Raw genomic sequence first — 25,000 nt, 5'->3', positions numbered from 1 at the left:
GGGAACGGAAAAATTTTGCGAGGGAACGCAAATATCTTTGAGAGGGAACGCAAAGTTTCTTGGGGGAATGCAAAAGATTTGAATTTTTTTTTTTTCCCCTCCCATCCCAATTTTTTTCCACCACCATGTCCCTTTAGGGGCTCCGTAGAAATCTCCCCAGTTTCCATTCCAGAAATCTGGTCATCTTAGCGAAAGCGTCAAAACAAATTGTAAAATAGGTCCTGTTTACATAATAGTCAAATAACCACATTCTCACCTAAAAAAACAATTAAAACTACATTTCGTGACATAACAACAGTAATATATATATAAAAATATGGTAGATTTACTTGACCGCCATGACAGTCGCTGCAAGCGGAGTGACGGTGAACGGTTCGAGTGCTGATACTGGGGCAATAGCAAGAACAACACTACGTATATATCCAAATGAGTCGATTTTGAATCGAGATCGAAATTGAATAGCAAGCTTATAATCGAATCGTGAATTGTCAATACTCCAAGATGAGCTCAAGTTGGCAGCACCGCAGTAATGTTTGAAAAAAAAAGGAAAAAAAAGTAGTGAATGGACGGCTGATACTGGGGCTCAAATGCTCCGACTCAATTTTCAAAGCACTATTGTATCACACACTGTACCGATGCTTGTATCGAAATGACAATACCACGTGATTGATGACGTTTGAAGCTTCGAACGTCATGCAGTATCGGAAAGTCAGGACAGCTGGTTTGAAAAATTTGGCGCTTCACCTGATGCATATAAGGAAAATGCATTTAATCATGTTTTATTGCTGGGTTCTCAGAAACCCTGAACAGAACATAAACAGCTCATCCAAAATATAACTACTCACGTCAATTATGATCACATCATTGTATATTTTATATTATTGATCAATATGTGAATCCATTGACCAGGCTACACATGACACGAGTTGTGGTCTCATTGTAAAAAAAAAAAAAAATAATAATAATAATTTAGATGAGATGAGATCAGAATAGATAGAACTGTTGATCCAAGACAAGAGTGATTCCGTATGTCACGGACTTCCGACGCTTTGTTTGGTCACGTGCTTTTTCAAACCGTAGATCTGCTCCACGATGATTTAGATATGGTGCAGAAAACAAGTCTGACCACCAGATGTCGCTAATGCGCACTGTGTTAAAAGCTTCGAGTAATGAACCATTTTTCGCTTCAGAAAGCCTTGGTTTCCCATCACTAGAAAACAGCTTTGTTTTATCATATAAAATGACTTAATGATCACCAGTGTTGTCTAGTATTATTAAAGCGTTTAAATGAATAGGAATATGAAATTAGTGCTATGAGTTACATATATGAAAACATTTGCGCGCAGTACTGTACTTCGCCGCTAGAGGGCATCGGGCAGGAAATGAGGTGACTCCTTAGAAAACAACATCCGGTATTATGATGTTAGAATATTAGGTTTTCTCGCGTGTGCTGAAAAAGTTCAGCAGCAGACACTGACCACAGACAGACACATTTAAGGGTGAGCGTGTGAACTTTAATGCTTTCAGTCTCAGTTTCTTTTCACATCTTCATCATCAGTGACTGTAGATTAAACTAACATAAAAGTACCAATAACGTACTATAGTATTACAATGTTTCTAAGACATGGTACCGTGGTAAGTCCGCGGTAGTTTTTTTTTTCCAAGAACCCTGGAGCGTCGTGTAAATACCTATATTGGTATCATTCAGTTCCGTGGTATCATTTACGCAGCTAAAGACATTAATTATATGGAACAAAAATATACGTAATAATAGTTAATTGGTTTATTAAAGTTTTAATAAACCAGAAATAAAGCAGAAACTAACAAGACTTTTGTAGAACAGAATTATTTATAACAAGGATGGTTTCATCAAGTCAGTCCAGGAAGTTTGTATTATGTGTGCGTATTTTGTTTCAAACTGGTTACATTTCATTTTGTTAATATTTCTAAAATTGTCCATTTGAATGATTCTGTTCAGATTAAACTGGTAGTAAAAGCTGAAGTTCGCATGGGTCGTGTGTGTAAAGTGTATTCTGTTTCAGTTGTCACTAAAGTCATGATGGCGAATCCAATGAGTGTTCAGACTCTGAGTAAGACATGGGAACTTAGTCTATATGAACTCCACCGAACGCCACAGGTACACACACTCACTCACTCACTCACTCACTCCTATCTCTTTCAAATTCAAATGTCAACTTGAAAACAAAACTGGACTCCATTGGACCACTTGAGATTAACCCTTATGAATGTTGTTCAAAGCCATATTCACAGCATGTCGGCAGTTGTTGTAGTGATTGGTTACTAGGCATTCCTGGTTTTACATGTTGCCTCAAATGTGCTCAGAGATGTGAAATTTACTTTCTACATATGACTCTTGACTACAGTCGGTGTCCTCATTTTCTGCGTCAATAGCAGCACCAAACGAAATAATGGTAATTTATAAACCGATATCACAAACATTCCCACTGACCCTTTCTTCCTGCTGCCCCCATCCTTTGCTGAGACAAAGACATTAATCAGAATTGGACATGCACACTTTTTATTGTCAGTTTTTATTGTTAGAAGTAGGATTCGAATATATTTATGTCTTAAGTTCCACCCATGTATGAATTGTTTCAGGAGGCGATTATGGACAGCACAGAGATTGCTGTGTCACCCAGAAGTCTCCACAGTGAGCTTATGTGTCCCATTTGTCTGGACATGCTGAAAAACACCATGACCACCAAAGAGTGTCTGCATCGTTTCTGCTCCGAGTGCATCGTCACTGCGCTCCGATCAGGGTAAGACCAGAGTTTTTCTTTTACATTTAAGAATGATCAGATCAGATTTTGGTGCTTTCAATTAATCAGATATTTCTTGCTCACTTCTGCCCTTTAATTATTTTCACTGCAGAAATAAAGAATGTCCGACCTGCAGGAAGAAGCTTGTGTCCAAGCGTTCTCTTCGCGCCGACCCAAATTTTGATGCCCTGATCTCTAAGATGTACCCTAGCCGTGATGAGTATGAGGCCCATCAGGATAAAGTTCTGGAGCAGCTCAGTCGACTGCACAACAAAGAGGCACTCAGCAGCAGCATTGAGCAGGGCCTGCGCATGCAGGCCAGACACAGGTCACAGCACAGCTAGGAGTGCATATGCATGTCCACTTAAATCTTGCCCTAAAACTTAAATAGTGCCTACAAAAATGGAAATTGTCATTATTTACTCACCCTCACATTGAACATAGAACAAAAATTGAGACATTTTCATGTAGCACTATCTGTACAGTGAAAGTAATCTTTCTCGCTGAGCCTTACAGTTAAACAGGAGTACTGTACTTTTAAGACATCTTATTTTTATATGTAAAATGAGTAACAAAGCTTGCACATTGACTAAACAGAGTTACTTCCCCCCCCCCTTTTTTTTTTTTTTTTTTTTTTTTTTTTAGAGCTCAGCGTGTTCGTAAGCTGCATCCAGAGAGTGAAAACACTACTTTCAGTGGTGGTGAGGATAACGGTGACACTCGTTCACATGTCTCACATGACTCTGCCCCTTCACACCATACCTCTGCCCCGGCAAGCTACGCTCCAGAGGCCGGACCGAGTCGCAGTAAAAAGCAGCAAATGTCTGATGATTCTGGACCTGAGGCTTTTGGAGAGAGTTGTACACCTCCTGGACAACTGCCAGGCCATGGGCCAAGCTCAGAAATTGAACTTATATTTTGCCCACATCCCCTGCTGGTCAACAACCAACAATACAGCCAGACAAGGTATAAGGAAAATGCATGACTGAGAGTATATGGGTAATTTTTCAGTGAGAGGACGATTTTACATGATTAATTGTAACAGCATAGTAATGTAAAAAAATATATTTTATGTGCTCATTAAACTCAAAGCTTCTGCAAAGAAAAACTGTTTAGGGATAATGTACAGTCATCGCACTTTTTACACAGCTTTTCACAGCAGGAATAATGACAGGGACATAAAATATTGTTTTGAGAAGATTTGAGCTTTAAATCGTACCTGTTTATCATCTTATAATCCATCACTGTACAAAATCATTCTAGCAACAAGATTGAACACTTCAACAATATTACCGTAAGCCTACTATTAATACTGAAGTCCTCAGGTTTCATTTTACAGTAAATAGTCAATAACTGAGGTGCAAGATGGCACCTGGCATGGAGTTTCAATGAAACAACAAAAAGCGCATCCAATCACATTGTGATACGAGAGAAAAGAATCGCTGGCCTCAAATACCCAGATGAGTGTCGTCATACAGTGTTTCTATTGACGATAGTCATTATTGGGGAATAACTGACTTCAGAATGTCATGACTGAACAATTAGAACCAAACATTTCAGAGAGCTGTGTATTACTTTTTTTTTTTTTTTTTTTAAGTTCTTACTCTCAAAGCTTTATGGGTGGAAATTTAATTATGGGAATGAACATACTGGGAGCTACATTCTTTCTGTTCTCAGATATGTCAAAACCACAGCCAATGCCACAGTAGACCATCTCTCCAAATACCTGGCTCTCCGCATTGCTCTGGAGGACAGTCAGAGTGAAATGCAGGCGAACAGAAACATGGAGGGAGAGCCAGGAGCTACCAGCAACAGTAGTCTGCAGGATGTCAGTGAAAAACAGTTCACCATCTATATCAGCACAACAGGAGGACAGTTCTCTGTGAGTCATGCTGCCATCAGTACTCTGCTAATAGAGAAATCAGAGTTTGGCTTGTCTTACCTTTATCATTTCTGTCTTTCAGACACTAAATGGCTCTTTGACTTTGGAGCTGGTGAATGAGAAGTTCTGGAAGGTCTGTAAGCCTCTGGAGCTCTTCTACGCTCCTACACAAGACCAGAAGCAGCAACAGAATCAGACCCCTCAACTGGGGCAGACGGACGAAAGCCAAGGAAAATCATCTTTAAACTAAAGGCGAATAACGATCTCTTTCTGTGGATATATTCAACTGTGACAGTCTATCAAGTTCACCACACTACTCCTGCACAAATACATGAACCTCCTGTCTATACCAGTGCTACTCAAAACCCCACCACTGCACATTTCGGATATATCTCTTATCGGACACACCCATTTTGGGTTTTGCAGTTTCTACTAATGAGCTGCTAAGTTAAATCAGGTGTGTTCGATGAGGGAGACATCCAAAATGTGCAGTGGTGGAAGGTCCCCAGGACAGGTTTGAGAAGTACTGGTCTATACAACTAGTCAATCCACACCACTGAAGGACTGGAGATCATGTAGATCAGTGTTGCCCACCCATTTTTTTTCTAGCGTACCATAGCAAAGCAGTTACCATAGACAAGGCAATGAAGATAAATTTGTAGAAACTAAGGGTTTGTCCCAATAGCTACACTTGTGGACACTTGAGAGTGTGCATGGAACAGGAATAAAGTGTGTAAGACCGTCTGAGGTCCAAAAAATGCCAAAGCTTAGTGTCCTTAACACACTAAATCCACACTTTCTCTAATATTGGATCGCAGTTGTTTCAAACTAAGTGTATCCCATCATTTATCATCGTCAGGAACTTACATTGCGCAAAATCGTGATATGTCAAGAAAAACTTTCCAATGCAAGTTAAATAAGTTAAATATTGCATATAATTTGGCAGCAAAAAGATGTTGCAAAGATGTGTATTTTGTAAAATCTTTGCAACTGCTTTTTATCACTTAACTTAGAAGCACCACAACAAATTTGTCTTCTGTAACAAATGATCTTATGAACAAACGTTTATTTTAACACCAAAAATAAAAATATGAAATGTAAATACAGCTTTGTAAAAACAAAGTTCCATGGTTTTCACACCCACTTTGGCCAATACATCTTGTAAGCAGACAAGTGGTCATGTGCAAAGACTGAAAGTGTGGGTATTAGGACAGACTCTGAATTTGAGTAATTTGCAGATGTTGTATTGTGGCATGTTATAGAATCTGAGCTTATTCTAGTAAAATAACACATGTATAAACATTTATGAGGAGTCAAAAAACTACCTCTGGACAGACTATATTGAAGGATCTGAGGATTCTTGGTAGCAGCCACCTGTGTGTATATAGCCCAAGAGAGTGGCCATGCATCTGTATTGTTTCATTTGTTTATGTTCATTTATTCATATAATCATTTAATGACTTATTTTACTATCACTTAATGTAATGCTTCCTGCTTTCCCCCTTGCCTCTTGAGCTGATTCAAGATGTTTCCGCTTACTGTGCAGATACCAGACAAAACAGCTTCTGATGGGATCTGGGTACATTTCTGACATTACCAAAGCAACCCATGCAGATAAATTGGTTATGTTTGGAAACACAAATCTTATTTGATCACTTGCAATTAATAGTGTGGACAGTCTGAAAAGATTTGATTTGAGAAAAAGAAAATATCTGATTTTCCTGCAGTCTGAACATAGCCTTTGTGGCACAGTGGACAGGATCGAACCTTGGATGACTGTTTACAATAATCAAATTGACTCAATATAGTCTTAATTTTTAAATGGAAGTGAATGCAGTAGTCATTTTATTTATTTATTTTTTTATCTGAATTGATATTATGGGAATGAGCGCAATCAGAATTAATAGGATAAACTGATGTAGTGGCTCTAACTGGTTTATTTTGGCATTTTACCCTTGCCTTGAACAAATGCTGCCTTGCATTTTCCCCCCCATCAATAAAAGACACATTTATACTTCACTACATCACTGTTGAACTTGATGAATCTGGCATCTTCTTAAAGGAATAGTTTACCCAAAAATGAAAATTCTGCCATTTACTCACCCCCAAGTTGTTCCAAACCTGTATGAATTTCCTCTGCTGATCACAAAAGTTGTTATAAAATGTTATCTTGAAGAATGTCAGTAACCAAACAGTTGATGGGACCCCATTGACTTCCATAGTATTTGTTTTTCTATACTATGGAAGCCAATGGGGTCCATCAACTGTTTGGTTAACCAACATTCTTAATATCTTTTGTGTTCAGCAGAAGAAATTCATACAGGTTTAGAACAACTTGAAGGTGAGAAAATGACAGAATACTTTTTTTTTTTTTTTCCCCCCAATTTGATTTTGGGTGAACTATCCCCTTTAACTGCTTTCTCAGCATTAAAGTGTGTTCCCCAAAAAAAAAAAAAACAACCAGTATCAAATAATGTGAGGTTTGTTGTCCAAATGGAGAATTAACAGATCGTAGCTGTACTACTATTCCATGGACATGGATTCTGCAGAATTCATAAATTGTACATTGTAACTGTACAAACATTGTAATATTTTTTACTAACATATGTTAGAAAAAAAAAAAAAAAAGTCATGAAAATCAAGTACAGAATCACACATTTAACTGAAAATGGAGACCAAGACACAGAATGGCTGAATGGTTCAGTTTTATTTTGAGTTTACTTCTTCTTGGACACACCCACAGTACGACCGCGACGACCAGTAGTCTTGGTATGCTGACCACGCACACGCAGACTAAAGAAAAAAAGAAAAACATTGAGTAAAAGAATCACATTAAATGATTGGTCATAAGAATTTAACATATTTGAGTTAACCATTAAAGATATCATGACCATTATAGATCATTAAAAGTCATTTCAAATGCACCATGTGCCAAATTTCATCACTGGACCTGATGGTATCAGTGTCCAACATAATTAAGGCTATTCTAACAAGTGTTGCATTTATACAAGGCACTGTATCTCTGATCATGAAAATCATTTCCTCAGTTCTTTATTTTCCTAAACAAGTCAATGACAGCAAATTAGTTATTTCACTGTACTGCAGGAAAGCATTTGCAGTGAAACTCACCCCCAGAAGTGACGAAGGCCACGGTGAGCCCTGATCTTCTTCAGCCTCTCCAGATCTTCTCTCAGTTTGTTGTCCAGACCGTTAGCGAGGACCTTGGGAAAACCACAACATTAACCATCAATTTCCTTCTAGTTACAGAAGTACTTTTACAGTGTCCTTCACGTCTATTGCAATCTCAAAATCCTGGCCAGTTGATAATACCTAGAACATCAAAATTGACTGCTGGCGGTAGATCCTTTTCAGCATCTAATCTTTGGAACAGTCTTCCCAGCATTATTTGGGAAGCTGACATACTCTGTCAGTTTAAATCTAGACTAAAAACATATCTCTTTAACCTGGCATACACAACACATTATCTACTTCTATCATTCAAATCATGTAAATTGCTAGCTGCATAAATTAGGTCAGCCGGGACTGGGAACACTGAATAGCGTCTACGCTAATATTAGTCTCTCTCTGTTTATCCTGAAGTTTACCGTAGTCTGCCAGATCCAGGCCGTATCCAGATGATATGAAGTACCTGTGCCTAGACACGATGACAACGCAGCCCTGAAGTCTCAACTAAACTATCCCCTGAGAATGCCTCCTTCCCTTGCCCTATTTATAGATAAAACGTTATCAAAATGATTCCAGTTCATATGGATCAGTGGAAACAACTAATTATATGTATTATGTGGGCTAGACAAGTAATTTGGCAATGTCACTTTGTAAAGAAAGACTAAGCATCTGTGCACATACACATTCAAACACGCATACCTATAGACTAAACACGTAAATGAACGGCAAGAATACATTAAAAGTCTTTTGTTTTCATTTGAAAAGGTGTCATGTAAGCACCTTTAAGTTAATTAATGATTTTTACAACGAAAGTGATTTAATCAAACTTACTTTAGCTCGATAATAACTTTTTCCTAGAGCTGCTGTAAAGCCAAAACAATCTCGGTCCATTCACTTTCCTATTATCACTGTGAAGCTGCTTTGAAACAATCTGTATTGTAAAAGGTGCTACATAAATGAAGATGAAGATGAGTGTCCTTGTTGCACGTTACATGTAGTTATATATATTAAAGGGTTGGTTCATTTTTTACTCACCCTCATGTCATTCCACATCCGTAAGACCTTTGTTCATCTTCGGAACACAAATTAAGATCTTTTTGATTAAGTCTGAGAGGTTTCTGTCCCTCCATAGAGATTCAACGCAACTACTACTCCAAGGTCCAGAAAGGTAGGAATGACATCATTAAAGTAATCCCTGCGACTCCAGTGGCTTAAACTCAATATTATGAAGGGACTTGAGTGCTTCGTGCAAAAAACAAAAAAACAAAAACTGAGGTTCAGCTACTGGAGTCACATGGAGTACTTTAATGATGTCATTCCTACGTTTCTGGACTTTGAAAATGGTAGTTGCATTGGATCTCTATGGGGGGGACAGAAAGCTCTCAAGACTTCATCAAAAAGATCTTAATTTGTTTTCCAAAGATGAACGAAGGTCTTATGGATGTGGAACAACACAACGGTGAGTAGTAAATGACAGAATTTTCATTTTTGGGTGAACTAACCCTTTAATTACTATAAATTGTGCATAATTACATACAACTAAACCTAACCCTATATTAAGTACATGTATTTAATTGTTACTCAGTACTTAAATGTATAATTACACTGTAACACGGACACCTTAAAGCTGCACTTTTTTGTGTTCAAAATTTAAAAGTTTCCTAGATAAATGTGCACTATTGTTAGGTGCATATCCAAATGTTCGTGCAGAGTATGAAAGCTAAATTAGTACAGCGCTTACGGCATGACATTCAACTAATTAGTAAATCGTATATAAAATTATTTAAGTACCATGCTTGTGATTTATGACATCAGTTACTGCTTTATTCAAAAACGGAAGTAACTTCAAGTTATTTGTGTATTCTACTTTTCATTTTATTAGTATAAAAACAGCGCCCCACAATATAAATATAACATTGTACTGGGCGGCACTAGGACCTGGAGAAGGCAATGTGTTATCCAAAGTTTCTGGAACCGTCCATGCTTGTTTTCCAACGTGGAATAACGCAAAATAGGTCAAATTTAAAGCTTAGAAACTTGGATTTTTAATGCATCTAACCATTTTGGTCAACTCTTAATGAATACTGAGTAGTCCCTATAAACCGGAGTGTACCGCCTGCCGTAATCTAATATTTTTCAAAACTACTGCCTTGATCAACACAAAATATCATTTGTGCCAAATTGCCATTTGAAAACTAAGAGTCTGAACTTAGCAATGCATGTAGCCCATTCGATTAACTCCCAAGTAGTGCAGAGTTATTTGCTAAAAAAAAAAAAAAAAAGTTCATAATTTAACTAAAAACAAATATGTAGAGTTCAAGTGGCATTTTTTCACAGCATTATTTAAAGCAGATTCTCGCAATTAAAATGAGTCCAAAATCAACAATCCCTTGCGTCGATCACGAGATATTCCTCATGGAGGAGCGATTTTAAAAATGCCTATTAGGAGGCATCAAGGGCTAAACCAGGGGGTGTCCAAACTTTTTTAAAAGGGGGCCAGATTCAATGTTGTGGACACATCTGGGGGGCCAGTTCCTTTCTTTCTTTCTCTCTCTCCATATATATATATATATATATATATATATATATATATATATATATATATATATATATATATATATATATATATAAAAAAAAAACATGTTTTGTTTCTTGAAAACATGACAGATTTGACAAAAGCTTGAGCTGACAGTAGAGTAGCTTGAGATAGGACACAGATGTAAATTTAATACACAAATATCTGTAAAACTTTTAACAACCTCGTTTTTAAAGGGTGAAATTTAAATATTACTGCGCTGGAACTCTATTCTTATTTAAATTAAAAAGTACTCCAATTAGATCACCGCAGGTAAAAGAATAGCTTTATGGTATTTAGTCTATAAACATTTAATATAAATACAAATGTACAAAACTGCAAGTTTGACAAAATATAGTCTGTAATTTGGCCTTTATTACTTAATACATTGCTACATTAAAAATTAAAATGAGATATTAACCTACATTTGACAAAATACCACGGTTACAGTTAGTGTTGCCACAGTAAATCCATGATAAACGTTGGTGAATTGTTGGTTGAAAAGTATTCTAACTGGATCGGCTCAATGTTTCTTCTGATTTGCACGTTGGTGTTGTTGATTCAGTCAGCGCTGTTTCAACTGGCTTTAAACAATTAAATCAGAGAGATTTGCAGGTTGTACCTGAGCAGCTTGTACCAAACTCGAACACTTCTCACTGGCTGTTTATTGGTCGTGTGATCGAGACACTCAGCAAGTAAACATCTGTGAGCTTGTGAATCGCGCAGTGCGCACAAGTATCGCTGTTTCGCGTGGTTTCCCTGGCCTAAAATCTAGTACTGCCACCTTGTGTTGACATTGTGAAACAGCACGATTTGTAAATTATGCATGGCGGGCCACATATTTTAATAGACAAGCTGCGGGCCGTTTGAAATTCATCCCCGGGCCGCAGTTTGGACACCCCTGGGCTAAACAAATGCTGTAACTTTTGGTTACTTTATGCTATCACCACAAAATTTGATTCAGATGCAGCTCACATGTAGGAGAGCTTCATCAAAAATGATTTTTTCTTCCTGAATTATTGCATGTCAAATAAAATGTAAAATCAAAATTATGTATTTGTTTTTTATCAGCAGTTTCTCAAGCATGAGAATGTCCAATTGTAAATGTAATTTTATATTTTCTAAAAATTTAAAAAAAAAAGTGTTCTATCAAATGATACCTTCCCTTTTGACTCTCCTTGCTATAGTTTTGCTATACGTTATAAAACCCAACCCCCAAAAAGCACAAAAAAAAAAAAAAAAAAAAAAAAAAAAAAAGGCACTCCGATCATACCTGACTGTATTTTCCATCTTTAATGTCCTTCTGTCTGTTTAGGAACCAGTCAGGGATTTTGTACTGGCGAGGGTTCTGCATAATTGTCACCACCCTCTCAACCTGTGCAACAAACAGAGCAAATTGTTTTTGTTACAAGCATGTTATTTGCACTCACACAGAAAATGTATGTAAAAAGCAAATGATTAAAGATCAGACCTGGTCACTGACACAAATTTCACAATTGGATTTGATTTTGATTCAGAAGCTTGTGATTTGATTACCTTCAATTTAATACTGATTAATTTGGCCTATCAGGTATAGTACATAGCAAATTTCCTCAAAAAAAAAAAAAAAAAAAAAAAAAAAAAAAAACTTAACTAATGCTGTAAACTATACAGGGAACATCATTATATAAGTTATACATTATAAAAATCGGTACATCATTATAATATTAAAAGGTTAAAATTAATTGATTTGTAGGCTACTTATTCCTTGTGTAATTTATATTTTTTAGTAACGTTATCATACATTTTTAATGACAGTTTTGTTTCTACTCATTTTTTATATAGGCCTAAACATTTAAATGGTGGCTGTCATAAAACACATTTATACATTCAATATTGAAGCATGTGTTAAGTACAAATACAGTGAATATGCAATAGCCTATAGTGCATATTTAGCAGAATGTTCCTCTCCAAGTTCATTTTTGTAGATAAATAAGTTTTTGGACATTGAACGGCTTTTCTGAGGTAAATGTGACATTGTTTTATTGACACCTTTCCGCGGTTAAAACACTGATTGACATAACGCGACATGATAAGGATTTCGGTAAGTTGTATCTTTCAACATACCTTTGCATGTTCATTCATGTTGTAAATAGTAAAGCGGAAGAGATGTTCATGTGCTTTAACTGAAGCACTACAGCTATCTGTCATGACACAGAGCACCAAGAAAAATTGCGACAGCTAGAGAGATATCTATGGTCTCACTCCAGTCTATGGGAAAGTAGCCCATTTTCAATTCTTGTGAGGTTTATTGTGCTTGCAATTTCACCCCAACCTCCCCCTCGAAGAAAAAAAAAAAAAAAAAAAAAACCCTCTTCAGATCGACACGATTTACATAAATGACATTGATACAAAATGACAAACTTCGCCTGAAAAGCAAATAGTTTGCAGGTATGAATGATACTGTGCATCCCTATGCTTCAAGCAGTGTGTTGCATTAAAAAAATGTAAAATTGTGTTTTTGAGCCAGTGAATGTAAAATTGTGTATTGTTTGTTTTTCAAATGAAAATTTTAACTCAAAATACTGGTTTTGAAATAAACGGCTAGTCTATAACTTCCCCTGTGATGTCCCGTAATTCTACAGCCTTGTTTAGCTTCTCTAAAAGTCTGTCAGAGGTGTTTCTCTGACAAGCTCTCTGTAAGCAATGCCACTGTAGAGGCCTTCACAGGTCCACTTGGATCCAAAAACCAGAGGTCCGACCCGGATGCATTTAGACTCCGTTGCTCCACATTTTTGTCTACTGTTCAATGAGCGCTGTCAGCATGGAATTTAGATTATTTTTAACAATAATAAAACAAAGGTTGGGAAAGTGATATTGTTCTTTTTGCTTCTAACTTCATCCCAGCTCCTTTCATTTGTCATCATTATCCCTTTGGATTTTAGGATAAAAAAAAAAAAAACACCACTTGATTGGTGAATATTCTTGAAGAAAAGCCAAATGTAATGAAATAATATTTAATTATTTATATAATTACCTTGAATATTTAGAAAAATAAACTTTAATCATCTTATGGTCAAGTAAATAACATTATGCCAAAAGTTACAAGACGTAACAAGGTTACAGTGATGAGTGATTATGTTAAGTGCATTTGAGAAACGCACGTAGAAAAGGAACAAACGTTTGTAACCTTGCACAAAGAAATCTATCTCATCACAAAAAGGCACTCACTTCATTATGCTACGTGCATGCAGGGATTTTCTTTTTTGTGTGCAGAAGCAGAATAAGTAAATAAAAAGTAATGGAGCAGTGGCCAAATCAGTCAGCAGGACATCAGAGGCCTGCTGCATGAAGCTAGCTGAACAAACTGAGTTTCAGAGTAGGTTTGGAGTTGACAAAGAAAGAGGCCTTAATGACCATGGATTTGTGTTTTATAACTCTGCTAAAAAAAAAAAATTAAAGGAAGAATTAAACATTTAACACTAGTCTACAAACCCACCTCATCATCAGTGAGTTCTCCAGCCCGCTTGTTCAGATCAATATCAGCTTTCCTCAGGACCACATGGGCATATCGCCTTCCAACACCCTGTGGAGTAAAATGTACAGCATGGAGGCTTGAAAACTTCCAACAACTTCACTGGCATTGCAAACAGAATTGCTGTTAGTTTAAATCACCCACCTTGATGGCAGTGATGGCAAATGCGATTTTGCGTCTTCCGTCAATGTTCGTGTTGAGAACACGAAGGATGTGCTGGAACTTCTCTGGAATTACGAGCGACTGGGAGAAAACAGACCGTCACCGTGTGAGACACACCGCGCCATACCCTCCCACCCAGAACAGTGTAAAAGTCTCATTTATTGACTTTGAAGTGAGTAGAGTAAGTAGACCGAACTGTAGTTTAATACAATAATGTAACATAACACTGACGTACCGCTAACTTACTGACTAGAAACATATACAATAGTTTATCTCTCTGGTTTATACTAAACACAAACCAAATAAACATAAAAATATAAATGTTAAATTTCTGCATGAACCTTCAAAATACTGTGATGAAACCATATATGTAAGACTTGATCCGGCGCGGACTGAACACGAACTTTCTATCACTCATTTAAGCGTTAGCTCTATATTGTAAGCCTAAAATATACATTTATATACATTCTATATGCATAAAAAATATTAAATGTTAAATCAATACTAAAATAAACACACAAATAAGGGCGATGTTCCCAGATTTCATGTCAAATACTGAGGAATTCATTTCATACTCACCATCTTGTCCGCTGGTTCCGCGCAAAGAGGAAGTGATCACGATCTCGCGATAATTTGTCCACTCGACGTTCGAACCTTGACAGGAACAGATTCCGTCACAATGTACAGGTCCGATGGGCAGATCGGGGCAGATGCTATGCAAAACAATATTTTAAACCGATGACGTTTAAACAGATAAAGCGCAGTTATTGCTGTTTCGTATGTTGTAGCATATATTTAAGAGCTTTACTCTTTTGTAAATAGATTTCGTATTATGTTAAAGTGTTGGCATTTTTGGGGGGGAATTAATGACTGGAGGGACTAAAATACTTAACGGACGTGTAGTTTTTAAGAACTACAGACGCCATGGCGGAGGCGCTGATCACTGGAGCTGTTCATATAAACACACCCGCTGATTCCGTGAGCGGTGCGATGGCGTATTTACAGCATAAGGTGATGACTTTAATTCATGCTTTAGCAGCATCAGCAATGTTTTTCACTGATCATGTTGCACCTGTTTACACCCGTAAACGCTAACGTTAGCATTGTTACCAGCCTCAGAGCTGAATCTAATAACACAAGGCATGCTGTTGTTTTAAATGAACTATCATAGTTATTATAATTCCTTTGAATGTTGTTTTACTGATCGCGACTGTTATTGGCCAATACAGGTCTTTATTTCAGCCAACATCTGAAGATATATTTTTTATGTCATGTCCTACATTAAGATCACGTGACAGTGCAGTGACGTGTTCAAACCCTACACACAATAACGCTCTCGAATATCCAGATGTTAACATTGAGACAAGTCGGCATTGCACATAACAACAGGAGATAGTAAAATTCTTCTGAGCACTGCTCTTTTAAGTCATTTATCATTCGCTGATTGTTGTAATTTTTCTGCCTTTCCCCCCTCTGTTGTGGGTAGTATATATTCTACAATACTTGTGGCATTTGTGTACTTCATATGTAAATATGACTTTAACAATGAGTGACCGATGCCAACCAAAGACTCGCATTGTTTTTTATTTTTTGAAGAGTTTTTAGATATTTGAAGAAATATCAGCATTATCAGCTATTCATAAAGAAACAATCCAAAACAGGAAGAGAAAGGATTATTAAGTCATTATTAATATTAGGAGAAAAACAATCGAATGAACAATAAAGAGCGATTTCTAAATATTCACAAAATACACAATTAATAAAATTTAGTGTAAGAAATCAAAGCCACTAGGCTACACGCTCCAGTATAGCTAGTAGATGGCTGTATGCAACTTTTTAAGCTGGTTGCACCAATCAACTGACCAGGGACCGGAATCAGCCGATTTTAACCATGCTCGACCTGGAACAGTGACCGGCTGGCAGTGAAAAGACCAAATCGATTACTAGGAAAATTATGGAATCCTTGGCCCTGTATATCCAGCCGTTCTACATAGTTGAGGACAGAGCTTCAGAAATCTGATAAATTACCTCAGCCCAAAAATACACAATACAGAGAAGGCGGTACTTTTCCAACATTGCGTTAACCGAGTTTAAGCGTGTGTCATGTCACACATGCAGACTGTCTCTAGAGTCTCTAGTACAATTAGTACATATAAATTGTTCGATGGATAATTACTGAAATCAGTTGTTGTACTGTTTAAATTACTGAATGTTTAAAGTGAAAATGAAGCAGTCAGACAGGTTAACATAATTTATGAAACAGATTTCCACTTTAACAAAAAAATCTATAACAAACACGATTAATGTAACCATTTTGAAGAAAAAAATGTTTTGTTATTTTTCTTTTGGAGTAAGGGTGCTGCCATCTTGCAATACCACAGCGTGTGACGTCACGGGGTTGGTTCGCTCTGTTGGCCAGTAAAGTAATATAAGATTTTGTTTACTTTTTGATCACACACTTGTTTTGAAATGCAGGAAGATGAACTTGAAAAGACTGTTGAGGGCATAATAAGTTCAATTGCTTATGCTTTTTAGCCGATACAGCGAGGTGACCGAGCAGTAGAACTGTTTTGGTTCGAAGAAGTCGTGAATCTGCTGGTTTGGGGTGAAGAATGGTCTGAGACACTACCTGGTGTGACGGTGCATTCCCACAACTACAGTATCAGAACTCTGCTTAGTGTCGCTGGCAACCCGTCGAGTGTCTTTAATCTTTATTTCAACACAAGGACAATAAAATAATCAGAGATGCATGCTTGCTTTTGGAAAGCATAAAATCCCCCAAGTAAAGATATCCTGTCAATTTTATAAACTTTTGTCAACCCAGCCAGTGCAATCACAATGAAAACATCCACCTACAATATCATGTATATAACAACTGCAAAGCGTCCAATGTGTAAACAATCATGTGTGAGCGTGAAGCTCAACTTCCATAGGACTTAATTAAAAACGCTCGGTCTGCTCCGATCCAGTGGAAACGCACAGTAAGTGGGGATGTAATATCTAATGCTTCTATCTAATACTTACTCCCGCATCACCATTTGTGCTTTCTCTTAAAGAAGTCTGAGCGGAAACACTGGAGAATCCTGTTAGCAGCAAGTAAGCTAAATGTGCAGGTGAACATAAAATGTTATATACCACTATTGGTGAATGAGCCAGTGCAATGCAAATATGTCTGAAAGGTCTGACATAACAATAAAATGGCATATGAACGATATTGTATGAAGCATTGTTTGTTTACATCACATTGCGCCTAGTGTTATGAAAACACTGTTTGGGATACTACGATCAAAACTGATGTAGACAGTAATGTTGGATATTTATCCAAATTATGGTGGAAACCAGAAACATTTCTTTACTTTTAAAGCACATTACAAAAAAAAAAAAGCAGTAAAAAAAAAAAAGAGCCATACTAAAAATACCCATATATAACATCACATTTACTATAATCAGTATATATATTTGTAGTAACCCAAATCTAATAAATAGATAACTAATAAATTGCTTTTCCATTAGTCATTCCATTTCAAAAAGTAAACAAATGCTTATATTACTTAACTGGCCAATGGAGCGAACCAACCCCGTGACGTCACACGCTGTGGTATTGCAAGTTGGCGGCGCCCTTACTCCAAAAGCTATAACAAAACATTATTTTTTTTTCAAAATGGTTACATTAATCGTGTTTGTTATAGATATATATTATAAATGTGTAATATATAATATAAATATATAATGTATTATATATATATATATATATATATATATAATTTTTTTTTTTAATGTTTTGACAATTTAACAGACATTATTGTCTAACGTAATTTTTTTTAGTTTTTGATCATTTTTTACAGCTTGCATCATGATTTTGTTCTTTTAAAAATATTAAAGCAAACAAATAAGTATTTGAAAATTGGACAAAAAAAAAAGACAAAGGTACAATACTGCGTATTTATCAACTTTAATGAAAGAAAGAACTACAATCCCATGACACAATGTGAATGTGTGTGTGTATATCCCTCTGGCGCTGTTCGTTTGGGGTTGACACTCGTGATGTTTGGGGACTTCAGAGACCCCAGGCAACAAAATATAATTTTGTAACAACATTTTTTTTTTTTTTTTTTTTTTTTTTTAACAAATGTAATTTTACTCAGTTTATCAATGTTTTTACTCCACATTTGTGCAGTTTTGGGAGAATTTATGATTTTTAAAAAATGTATATAAATAAATAAATAAAAAAATTTGGGGATGGGGGTAACCCTGTTTTCCATTTATTACTTAAAGCACACCTTAAGTACTCCGATACCACAGCAAAAACTATTAGCCTAATAAAGTTAAAACATTTATAAAGGTGAACAGTCAGTAAAAAATACACAAATTACAAGCATAGATACATTATAGCCTAACAAATTCATTTCAGGTACAGAAATGTAATAATTAAATGTAAAATAACATTATGTTCACTGTATAAATTTAATATAGATGAATCTTTGCTAAAGCTGTGTTTGTTAGTTTGATTAACATTAAAATGATACATTTTCAGTCTATGCTAGTCAAACTTGAAATTAATCCGCAAATTACATGCTTGCCAAACCTTGGGGACTGGTCCGTCCAGATCAACTATGATCCGTTTAACTCCTAATATACAGTATAGTGCGTGCATAATTATTATGCAAATTTGTATTCTGATCATATTTTTTTTTTCAAGCACATTTTACCAATTCCAAACCTCATCGATCTTAATAACTACTATTAATTTTGTATTTAACCATTTATAAGTGATGTGTAATTATTCATGAAGACTGGAAGTGAAAAACGCCTTATATTCAGGTGTGCATAAATATTAAGCAGGTTTTCTTTTACAGATAAAATGAGCCAAAAAAGAGATTTAACTCAGAACTGAAAATTCACAAATTATTAAATGTCAATGAGAAGGGTGCAATACTAATGCAATACTAGAAATTGCAAAGTTAAGGCATGAACATTGGACAGCGAAATGCTCATTGGGTCAGCAGGGTCAGACAAAAACATGTGAAGAAGAAAAGACACATGTTAACTGCAAAAGAATTAAGAATTAAGGTGAAGAATTAAGTGTGAAATCATCAGGAACCCTTTAGTCTCCAATGCCACCATTTTCCTGAACTGCAACCTTCCTGCAGTCTCCAGAAGTGCAAGGTATCAGGTTCTCAGAGATATGGTTAGATTAAGAATCCTAAAAAATGACCCACCACTTAATAAGAATCATATACTTAAAGGGTTAGTTCACCCAAAAATGAAAATTCTGTCATTAATTACTACCTATACCCCTAAGGGTGTTAGAATGACATGAGGGTGAGTAATAAATGACATTATTTTCATTTTTGGGTGAACTAACCTTTTAAGTTTAGTAAAATACATGAAGACTGTTTTTTTTTTTGTTTGTTTTTTTGTTTTTTTTTAATACACAGGCTTTTTAGACAGATAGGTTGAGAGTGACTCTTGAAGGACCAACATGACATCCTCTTTTACCACTGTTTGAAGAATTAATCTTTCAGAATCTGGCAATAAGATGTAATCTGTTATTTAAACAGTTATTAAATTATACAAAGAACGCTCCCTTTGCAATCGCTGAGGCTGTCAATCAAACAGAGCAAGTTTATCGGTGAATGAGTTCTTTATACGCGCCAAAACTCCCATTTTATTCAATGAATCTCTTAGTTACAATGCGTTTACACTGTTAGTTATGATGAAAGCATTCTTTATTGTGCAGAAATTGAGCTGCAATGACGAGATCACTTCTTTCATGCCCTTAACAATATGTCTGTGATTGGCTACAGTCTTCATCATTACAGCCTTTCATGCCACTATCTAAATATAATGTCATAGATCTAAATGTAATGCAACACTTTTCATGATTAGTTAACCCTGAGAGCTGTAATAGTAAAAACGTGCTAAAAGTTTTCGAGAGAGTAATACTTAGCTATTTCAAATGGAAAGATGTTAGCCAATCACAGCAGTGGGCGTTTACACTGAAGTCTCACAGTAGACACACCCCTTAAATTATCTCTTTTGTTGGACAACAGGTTTGTAAACGCAAACCTGTTCACTTTCAGCTTTACTCTCCCTCAAGTCATCCTAGGTCAGGGGTAGGCAAGTTTGGTCCTAGAGAGCCGCTGTCCTGCAGAGTTTAGCTCCAACCCTGAAAAAAAAACCTCACCTGCCTATAGCCTTAGTAATCCTGAAGAGCTTGATTAGCTTGTTCAGGTGTGTTTGATTAAGGTTGGAGCTAAACTCTGCAGGACAGCGACTCTTTAGGACCGAACTTCCCTACCCCTGTCCTAGGTGTATAACTTTCTTCTTTCTGAAGAATGTCACTGCCTATACTTTTGGCCATGGGTGTAGGACTTGGAAATATGAAAAAATGCATTGCTCAAATGTGCCTGCTTTATATTAGAACTTTTCTTCTAAATCACCTTTTTTCTCATATAACTTGACGGGTTTCAAAGTCCTGGTGCCCCGTACGCCCCCCCCCCCCCCCCTTCACTGCAGTGCAGCGGCAGCATGGTTGAATACTTAGATCAAAACCCAAACAAGTTGATCACTAATATTGCTCTCCTCCTCTCAGGTTAACGCTTTCTGAATCTGCGTTAATGCTTGAATCAGCAAGAGATCGACTTTTTTGTGGTGACTGTCTATCTTTGTAATGTGTTGACAGAAGTCAGACTTTGATGTGGTTCCTCCACTAAATTTGGGTGATCTGGACATCACCACGGATGAGTTCATTCTGGATGAGGTTGACAGTGAGTTCTGTGTTTTTGTTTTTCATCACTTAATTAGGGGAATTGCAGGTAATTTATTTAATCATTCATCAATATGTTATTTGTCCTTTTTTAGTTCACATTCAAGCTAATCTGGAGGATGATCTGGTGAAAGAGGCGCTCAAGACGGTAAGATGAAAGTTCAGCTGCTGATGTGTGTGTGTGATCATCATTACATATTAAATGTTTTGTTTTTTTGTGGAACAGGGTGTGGATTTGCGGCAATACTCCAAGCAGGTGGAAACAGAGCTGCAGCGAATTGAACAAGCATCAATCAAAGACTGTATCCATATTGCTGTCTTTAATGGCTTAATAGCAGAATCACACGAAAACATGTTCAGGTCGTATTTCACCCCAAAATCAAAAGAAAAAATTTTGACTTTGAGATTCACTCTCATATTGATGCAATAGTTTTGCATATATATATATATACACACACTACAAAAAAAGTTTGGGATCTGTAAGATTTTTAATGTTTTTAAAAGAAGTTTCGTCTGCTCACCAAGGCTGCATTTATTTAATTAAAAGTACAGTAAAAACGATAATAATATTGTGAAATATTATTACAATTCAAAATAACCGTTTTCTGTTTGAACATATTTTACAAAGTAATTTATTCCTGTAATGGGAAAGCTGGATTGTCAGCATCATTACTCCAGTCTTCAGTGTCACATGATCCTTCAGAAATCATTCTAATATGATGATTTGCTGCTCAAGAAACATTTCTGATTACTATCAATGTTGAAAACAGTTATGTACATTTTTTTAAAAAAAGGATTCTTTGATGAATCTAAAGTTCAAAAGAACAGCATTTATCTGAAATACAAAGCTTTTATAACATTATACACTACCGTTCAATAGTTTGGGGCCAGTAAGAATTTTTATTTTTTTTAAAAGAAATGAAAGAAATTAATACTTTTATTCAGCAAGGATGCATTAAATCGATGAAAAGTGACAGTAAAGACATGTATAATGTTACAAAGATTATATTTCAAATAAACGCTGTTCTTTTGAACTTTCTATTCATCAAAGAATCCTGAAAAAAATATTGTACACAAATATTTTGTACAATTGTACACAATAAATGTTTCTTGAGCAGCAAGTCAGCATATTAGAATGATTTCTGAAGGATCATGTGACACTGAAGACTGGAGTAATGATGCTGAAAATTCAGCTTTGCCAACACAAGAATAAATTATATTTTCAAATATAGTTATTTTAAATTGTAAAAATATTTTACAATATTGCTGTTTTTACTGTATTTTTAATTAAATAAACTTTTGATCGGTAGTGTGTGTGTGTGTGTATATATATATATATATATATATATATATATATATATATATATAAAAATATTCTCTTTCTGTTTTGTTGATACTCTCGTATCAGTGAACATGGAGCATGGTTTATGGTTCAATAATTGAGACTGTCATGGATTTTAATAAAGAACCCTTAACAGTAGCACTGTTGTAGATATCAAAGAGAGTCAGAATATTGCCTCTTTACACAACCAGATTACAGCCTGTGACTCAATACTAGAGGTGAGTGTATTTAGTGGACATTAGGACTTTGTGGTTTGCAAACTATGACCTGCAATTCCATATTGTGAAAAGATATTTTACCAGTCAAGAACCTAAACATCACCAATTTACTTCTTTGCAGAAAATCAAACATGGAGGAAACTCTCATTCAAGTTTAAAATTTTATAATAATACAAACTATTATTAAGAAAAAAGCTGCATGGTTTACAGAGTAACTTTTGGAATGTATTTATTATTTATCACTTGTATTTGTATTTAAATGTAGCATTGTGGGTCCAAAAAAATTTGCACACTTAAACCCATGTATATCTTAAGAAATATCACAGCATTTAAAAAAAAAAAAAAAAAATTATAGTCAATTTTTGTGATAGTCCAGCAAAATCATGACTTGCTAATGCTTTTTGATGACAGGTAATATTTCATAATTCAGGCAAAGGGACAATTGCATTCAATTAATCAGTTTACTGGTCAAAAATTTTGGTCGTTGATGTGTTGTGTTGAACTCTGGTGCTATTTGACATGAACAGAACTGCTCAAGTGCGTCTGCTTTCTTTTCTGTCTAGCGTATGGAGGGCATGTTGAGCAGTTTTCAGAGCGACCTGTCATCCATCAGCAGTGAGATTCAGACACTGCAGCAGCAGTCAGTCAGTATGAACATGAGGCTGAAGAACCGTCAGGCTGTCCGTAGTCAGCTCAGCCAGCTGGTTGACGAACTGGTCGTTCCCAGCACCATGATTTCGTAAGGACACATATTGAGCGTGTTATTACAGGGAGATTTTGCTTTACCCTCTAAAATCATAGATTGAAGAACTGTATGTGTGTTGCAGTGTGATTCTGGACAGTCCTGTAACAGAGCAGGAGTTTTTGGAGCAACTTCACGAGCTCAATAACAAGATCAACTTTGCTAAAGAGCTCAGCTTCAGAGAGACCCTCGCCTGCTCTGATATACAGGACATCGTAGATCGCCTCAAAATTAAAGTGAGAGCAAATCAAAGATTGACTTGTATAACCCATTTTTGATATAACAGGTGCATGCAAAATTAATATAATTCAGTTTTCTGTTGCAGAATGTAACTCTTTTGATTCTGTTCACAGGCTGTCTCAAAGATCCGTGAGTTCATCCTACAGAAGATCTACTCATTCAGAAAGCCCATGACCAACTACCAGATCCCTCAGAACACACTACTCAAGTACAGGTACAAAACGCACTAGGCCTGTCGTGATAATTAAATGACTGTCTGATCATGGTTATTTGATTATTGTGCTCTTTTTATATGGCACAAAGGGGAGTCATACATAGACCAAAAGAAATCGGCAAGAACCAATTAAGTTTTCGTGCAATGTATTCAAAGTCATCTGAAGCCATTCCATAGCTTAATGTCAGGGACAGAAAAATATTTTAAATTAAAGTTCACGGAAAGATTTTATAAAATTACTCTGCAACAAAGATTTTTTTCAAGAATTACTTTTGCTGCAGAATTATACACTCAGTTTAATATTTTCTTTGTCATAGCTTATGATTATATATTTTTATTAATTTGTTGTTTTCTCTATAATGAAGTAGTGTGTTTTTAGTGTGTTTATCAAATAGGCTAAAAAGTGACCATTAGTTCATACTGTATATGTAAATGTATCATTCACTGTATACGAATGATACATTTTATGGCCTTTTCTGTGATTGCCCAGTTTGTTGTGATTGTTTTAGCTGTTTACTGAATTAAATTAATTACTTTAATATTTAAAGGTGTTAACTATAAACTTGCACTGCAAAATGATAACTAACAAAGTATTAAATTCATCACAATTATTTAATGAATGAAGCACTCAAAAAATGCATGACAAAAGCCTTAAATAGACAATTAATAGTCATAACCATAACAAGCACAAGGGTTATTCTCAGAAATTGTGTGTTCCAGTGGATTACTGCTAATAGAATTAACAAGATAGATTTAGCTCTGTTTAGTGTAATGCAATATATCTTTTAAAATAAAAGGCTGTCATTGCATTATCAGCCAATTTGCACGTTCTCATTCATCACATTACATTTTAATTAATCTACAATACCACAGCGAAAAACACAACTTTATATTTAGTTGTCCTCACAGGCTAAATGTCTCAGGCCATCTTTACACCAGGTATTAAGATGCATTTTGGTTCACAAGTAGACGAGGGAGACACATACCCGGTCACACCTGGTATTTTAATCCATCTTTTTTGTCAACTTTCGACCACTTCTGTCCTGGTTTCTTCAAGGGGAGGGTCTATGTAGGGTAAAAGTATGGGGTTTTTCCTGTCTTTAGATCTAATGGACAAAATAAGATCATGCAATTTACATATGAACGTGCACAGACAACGGAAAAACATACAGAGAGCAGCAGCTTTCTTTTCTGCTCTGATAGCCCCAAGATGTTAGAAATCAGGAATGGTGAGAGAACATTGGGCTTGGTACATTTTTCATCTTTAAACCAAACTTGGGTCTTCAGCTGACAAAGTTTAAGCCCATCTGGCTAGCATCCCATAATGTTTATGCTGTAGGTCAGTAGGCAGAGAGTAGGCATTTTTTTTGTGTGTG

At 35.9% G+C, this 25,000-nt stretch overlaps 3 protein-coding genes across 4 annotated transcripts in view; 2 read left to right on the top strand and 1 right to left on the bottom strand.

Annotated features, from left to right (window-relative positions):
* The first annotated feature begins 1,372 nt into the window (after positions 1-1,372).
* LOC127501089 (E3 ubiquitin-protein ligase RING2-A-like) lies at positions 1,373-6,681 on the top strand. Of its 2 annotated transcripts, XM_051872879.1 has the most exons (7): positions 1,373-1,499; positions 2,043-2,137; positions 2,620-2,780; positions 2,893-3,108; positions 3,426-3,746; positions 4,458-4,662; positions 4,745-6,681. In XM_051872879.1, the coding sequence occupies exons 2-7, from the start codon at positions 2,057-2,059 to the stop codon at positions 4,910-4,912; spliced, it is 1,152 nt and encodes a 383-aa protein (XP_051728839.1). In that variant the 5' UTR covers positions 1,373-1,499; positions 2,043-2,056; the 3' UTR covers positions 4,913-6,681. The 2 variants fall into 2 exon arrangements, with proteins under 2 accessions (XP_051728839.1, XP_051728840.1); XM_051872880.1 differs by lacking the exon at positions 1,373-1,499 and having other exon boundaries at positions 2,028-2,137.
* A 669-nt stretch (positions 6,682-7,350) lies between these two features.
* On the bottom strand, positions 7,351-14,790 carry rps18 (ribosomal protein S18). Its single transcript, XM_051872900.1, has 6 exons — positions 14,679-14,790; positions 14,082-14,180; positions 13,902-13,988; positions 11,697-11,798; positions 7,792-7,883; positions 7,351-7,455 (listed from the first exon to the last, which is right to left on the bottom strand). Exons 1-6 carry the CDS (start codon positions 14,679-14,681, stop codon positions 7,380-7,382), a joined length of 459 nt encoding a protein of 152 aa, XP_051728860.1. The 5' UTR covers positions 14,682-14,790; the 3' UTR covers positions 7,351-7,379.
* Positions 14,791-14,810: 20 nt separating this feature from the next.
* Positions 14,811-25,000, top strand: part of vps52 (VPS52 subunit of GARP complex) — a 31,958-nt gene continuing 21,768 nt past the window's right edge. Inside the window, exons 1-8 of the mRNA XM_051872841.1 lie at positions 14,811-15,110; positions 20,785-20,869; positions 20,964-21,016; positions 21,095-21,170; positions 22,361-22,428; positions 22,992-23,167; positions 23,256-23,406; positions 23,524-23,624. Coding sequence (XP_051728801.1) covers positions 15,024-15,110; positions 20,785-20,869; positions 20,964-21,016; positions 21,095-21,170; positions 22,361-22,428; positions 22,992-23,167; positions 23,256-23,406; positions 23,524-23,624 — 797 coding nt within the window. The 5' untranslated portion in view covers positions 14,811-15,023. The remainder of the gene's footprint in view (positions 15,111-20,784; positions 20,870-20,963; positions 21,017-21,094; positions 21,171-22,360; positions 22,429-22,991; positions 23,168-23,255; positions 23,407-23,523; positions 23,625-25,000) is intronic.

This window comes from Ctenopharyngodon idella, chromosome 19 (genome assembly GCF_019924925.1).
Source record: "Ctenopharyngodon idella isolate HZGC_01 chromosome 19, HZGC01, whole genome shotgun sequence".
Taxonomy (NCBI): Eukaryota; Metazoa; Chordata; class Actinopteri; order Cypriniformes; family Xenocyprididae; genus Ctenopharyngodon; species Ctenopharyngodon idella.
Note: the sequence above shows the minus strand (reverse complement) of the source record. Positions and strands in the feature narration are given on the sequence as shown.

Bases quoted from the DNA above. Each gene is read 5' to 3' on its own strand.
- rps18 (XM_051872900.1), bottom strand. The intron at 13,989-14,081 runs GTGGGTGATTTA...TTTACTCCACAG, and splicing joins TTGCCATCACTGCCATCAAG to GGTGTTGGAAGGCGATATGC. The intron at 7,884-11,696 runs GTATGATCGGAG...GGTTTTCCCAAG, and splicing joins AAGATGGAAAATACAGTCAG to GTCCTCGCTAACGGTCTGGA.
- LOC127501089 (XM_051872879.1), top strand. From the start codon at position 2,057: ATGATGGCGAATCCAATGAGTGTTCAGACTCTGAGTAAGACATGGGAA. The intron at 3,109-3,425 runs GTCACAGCACAG...TTTTTTTTTTAG, and splicing joins CGCATGCAGGCCAGACACAG to AGCTCAGCGTGTTCGTAAGC. The intron at 4,663-4,744 runs GTGAGTCATGCT...TCTGTCTTTCAG, and splicing joins CAACAGGAGGACAGTTCTCT to ACACTAAATGGCTCTTTGAC.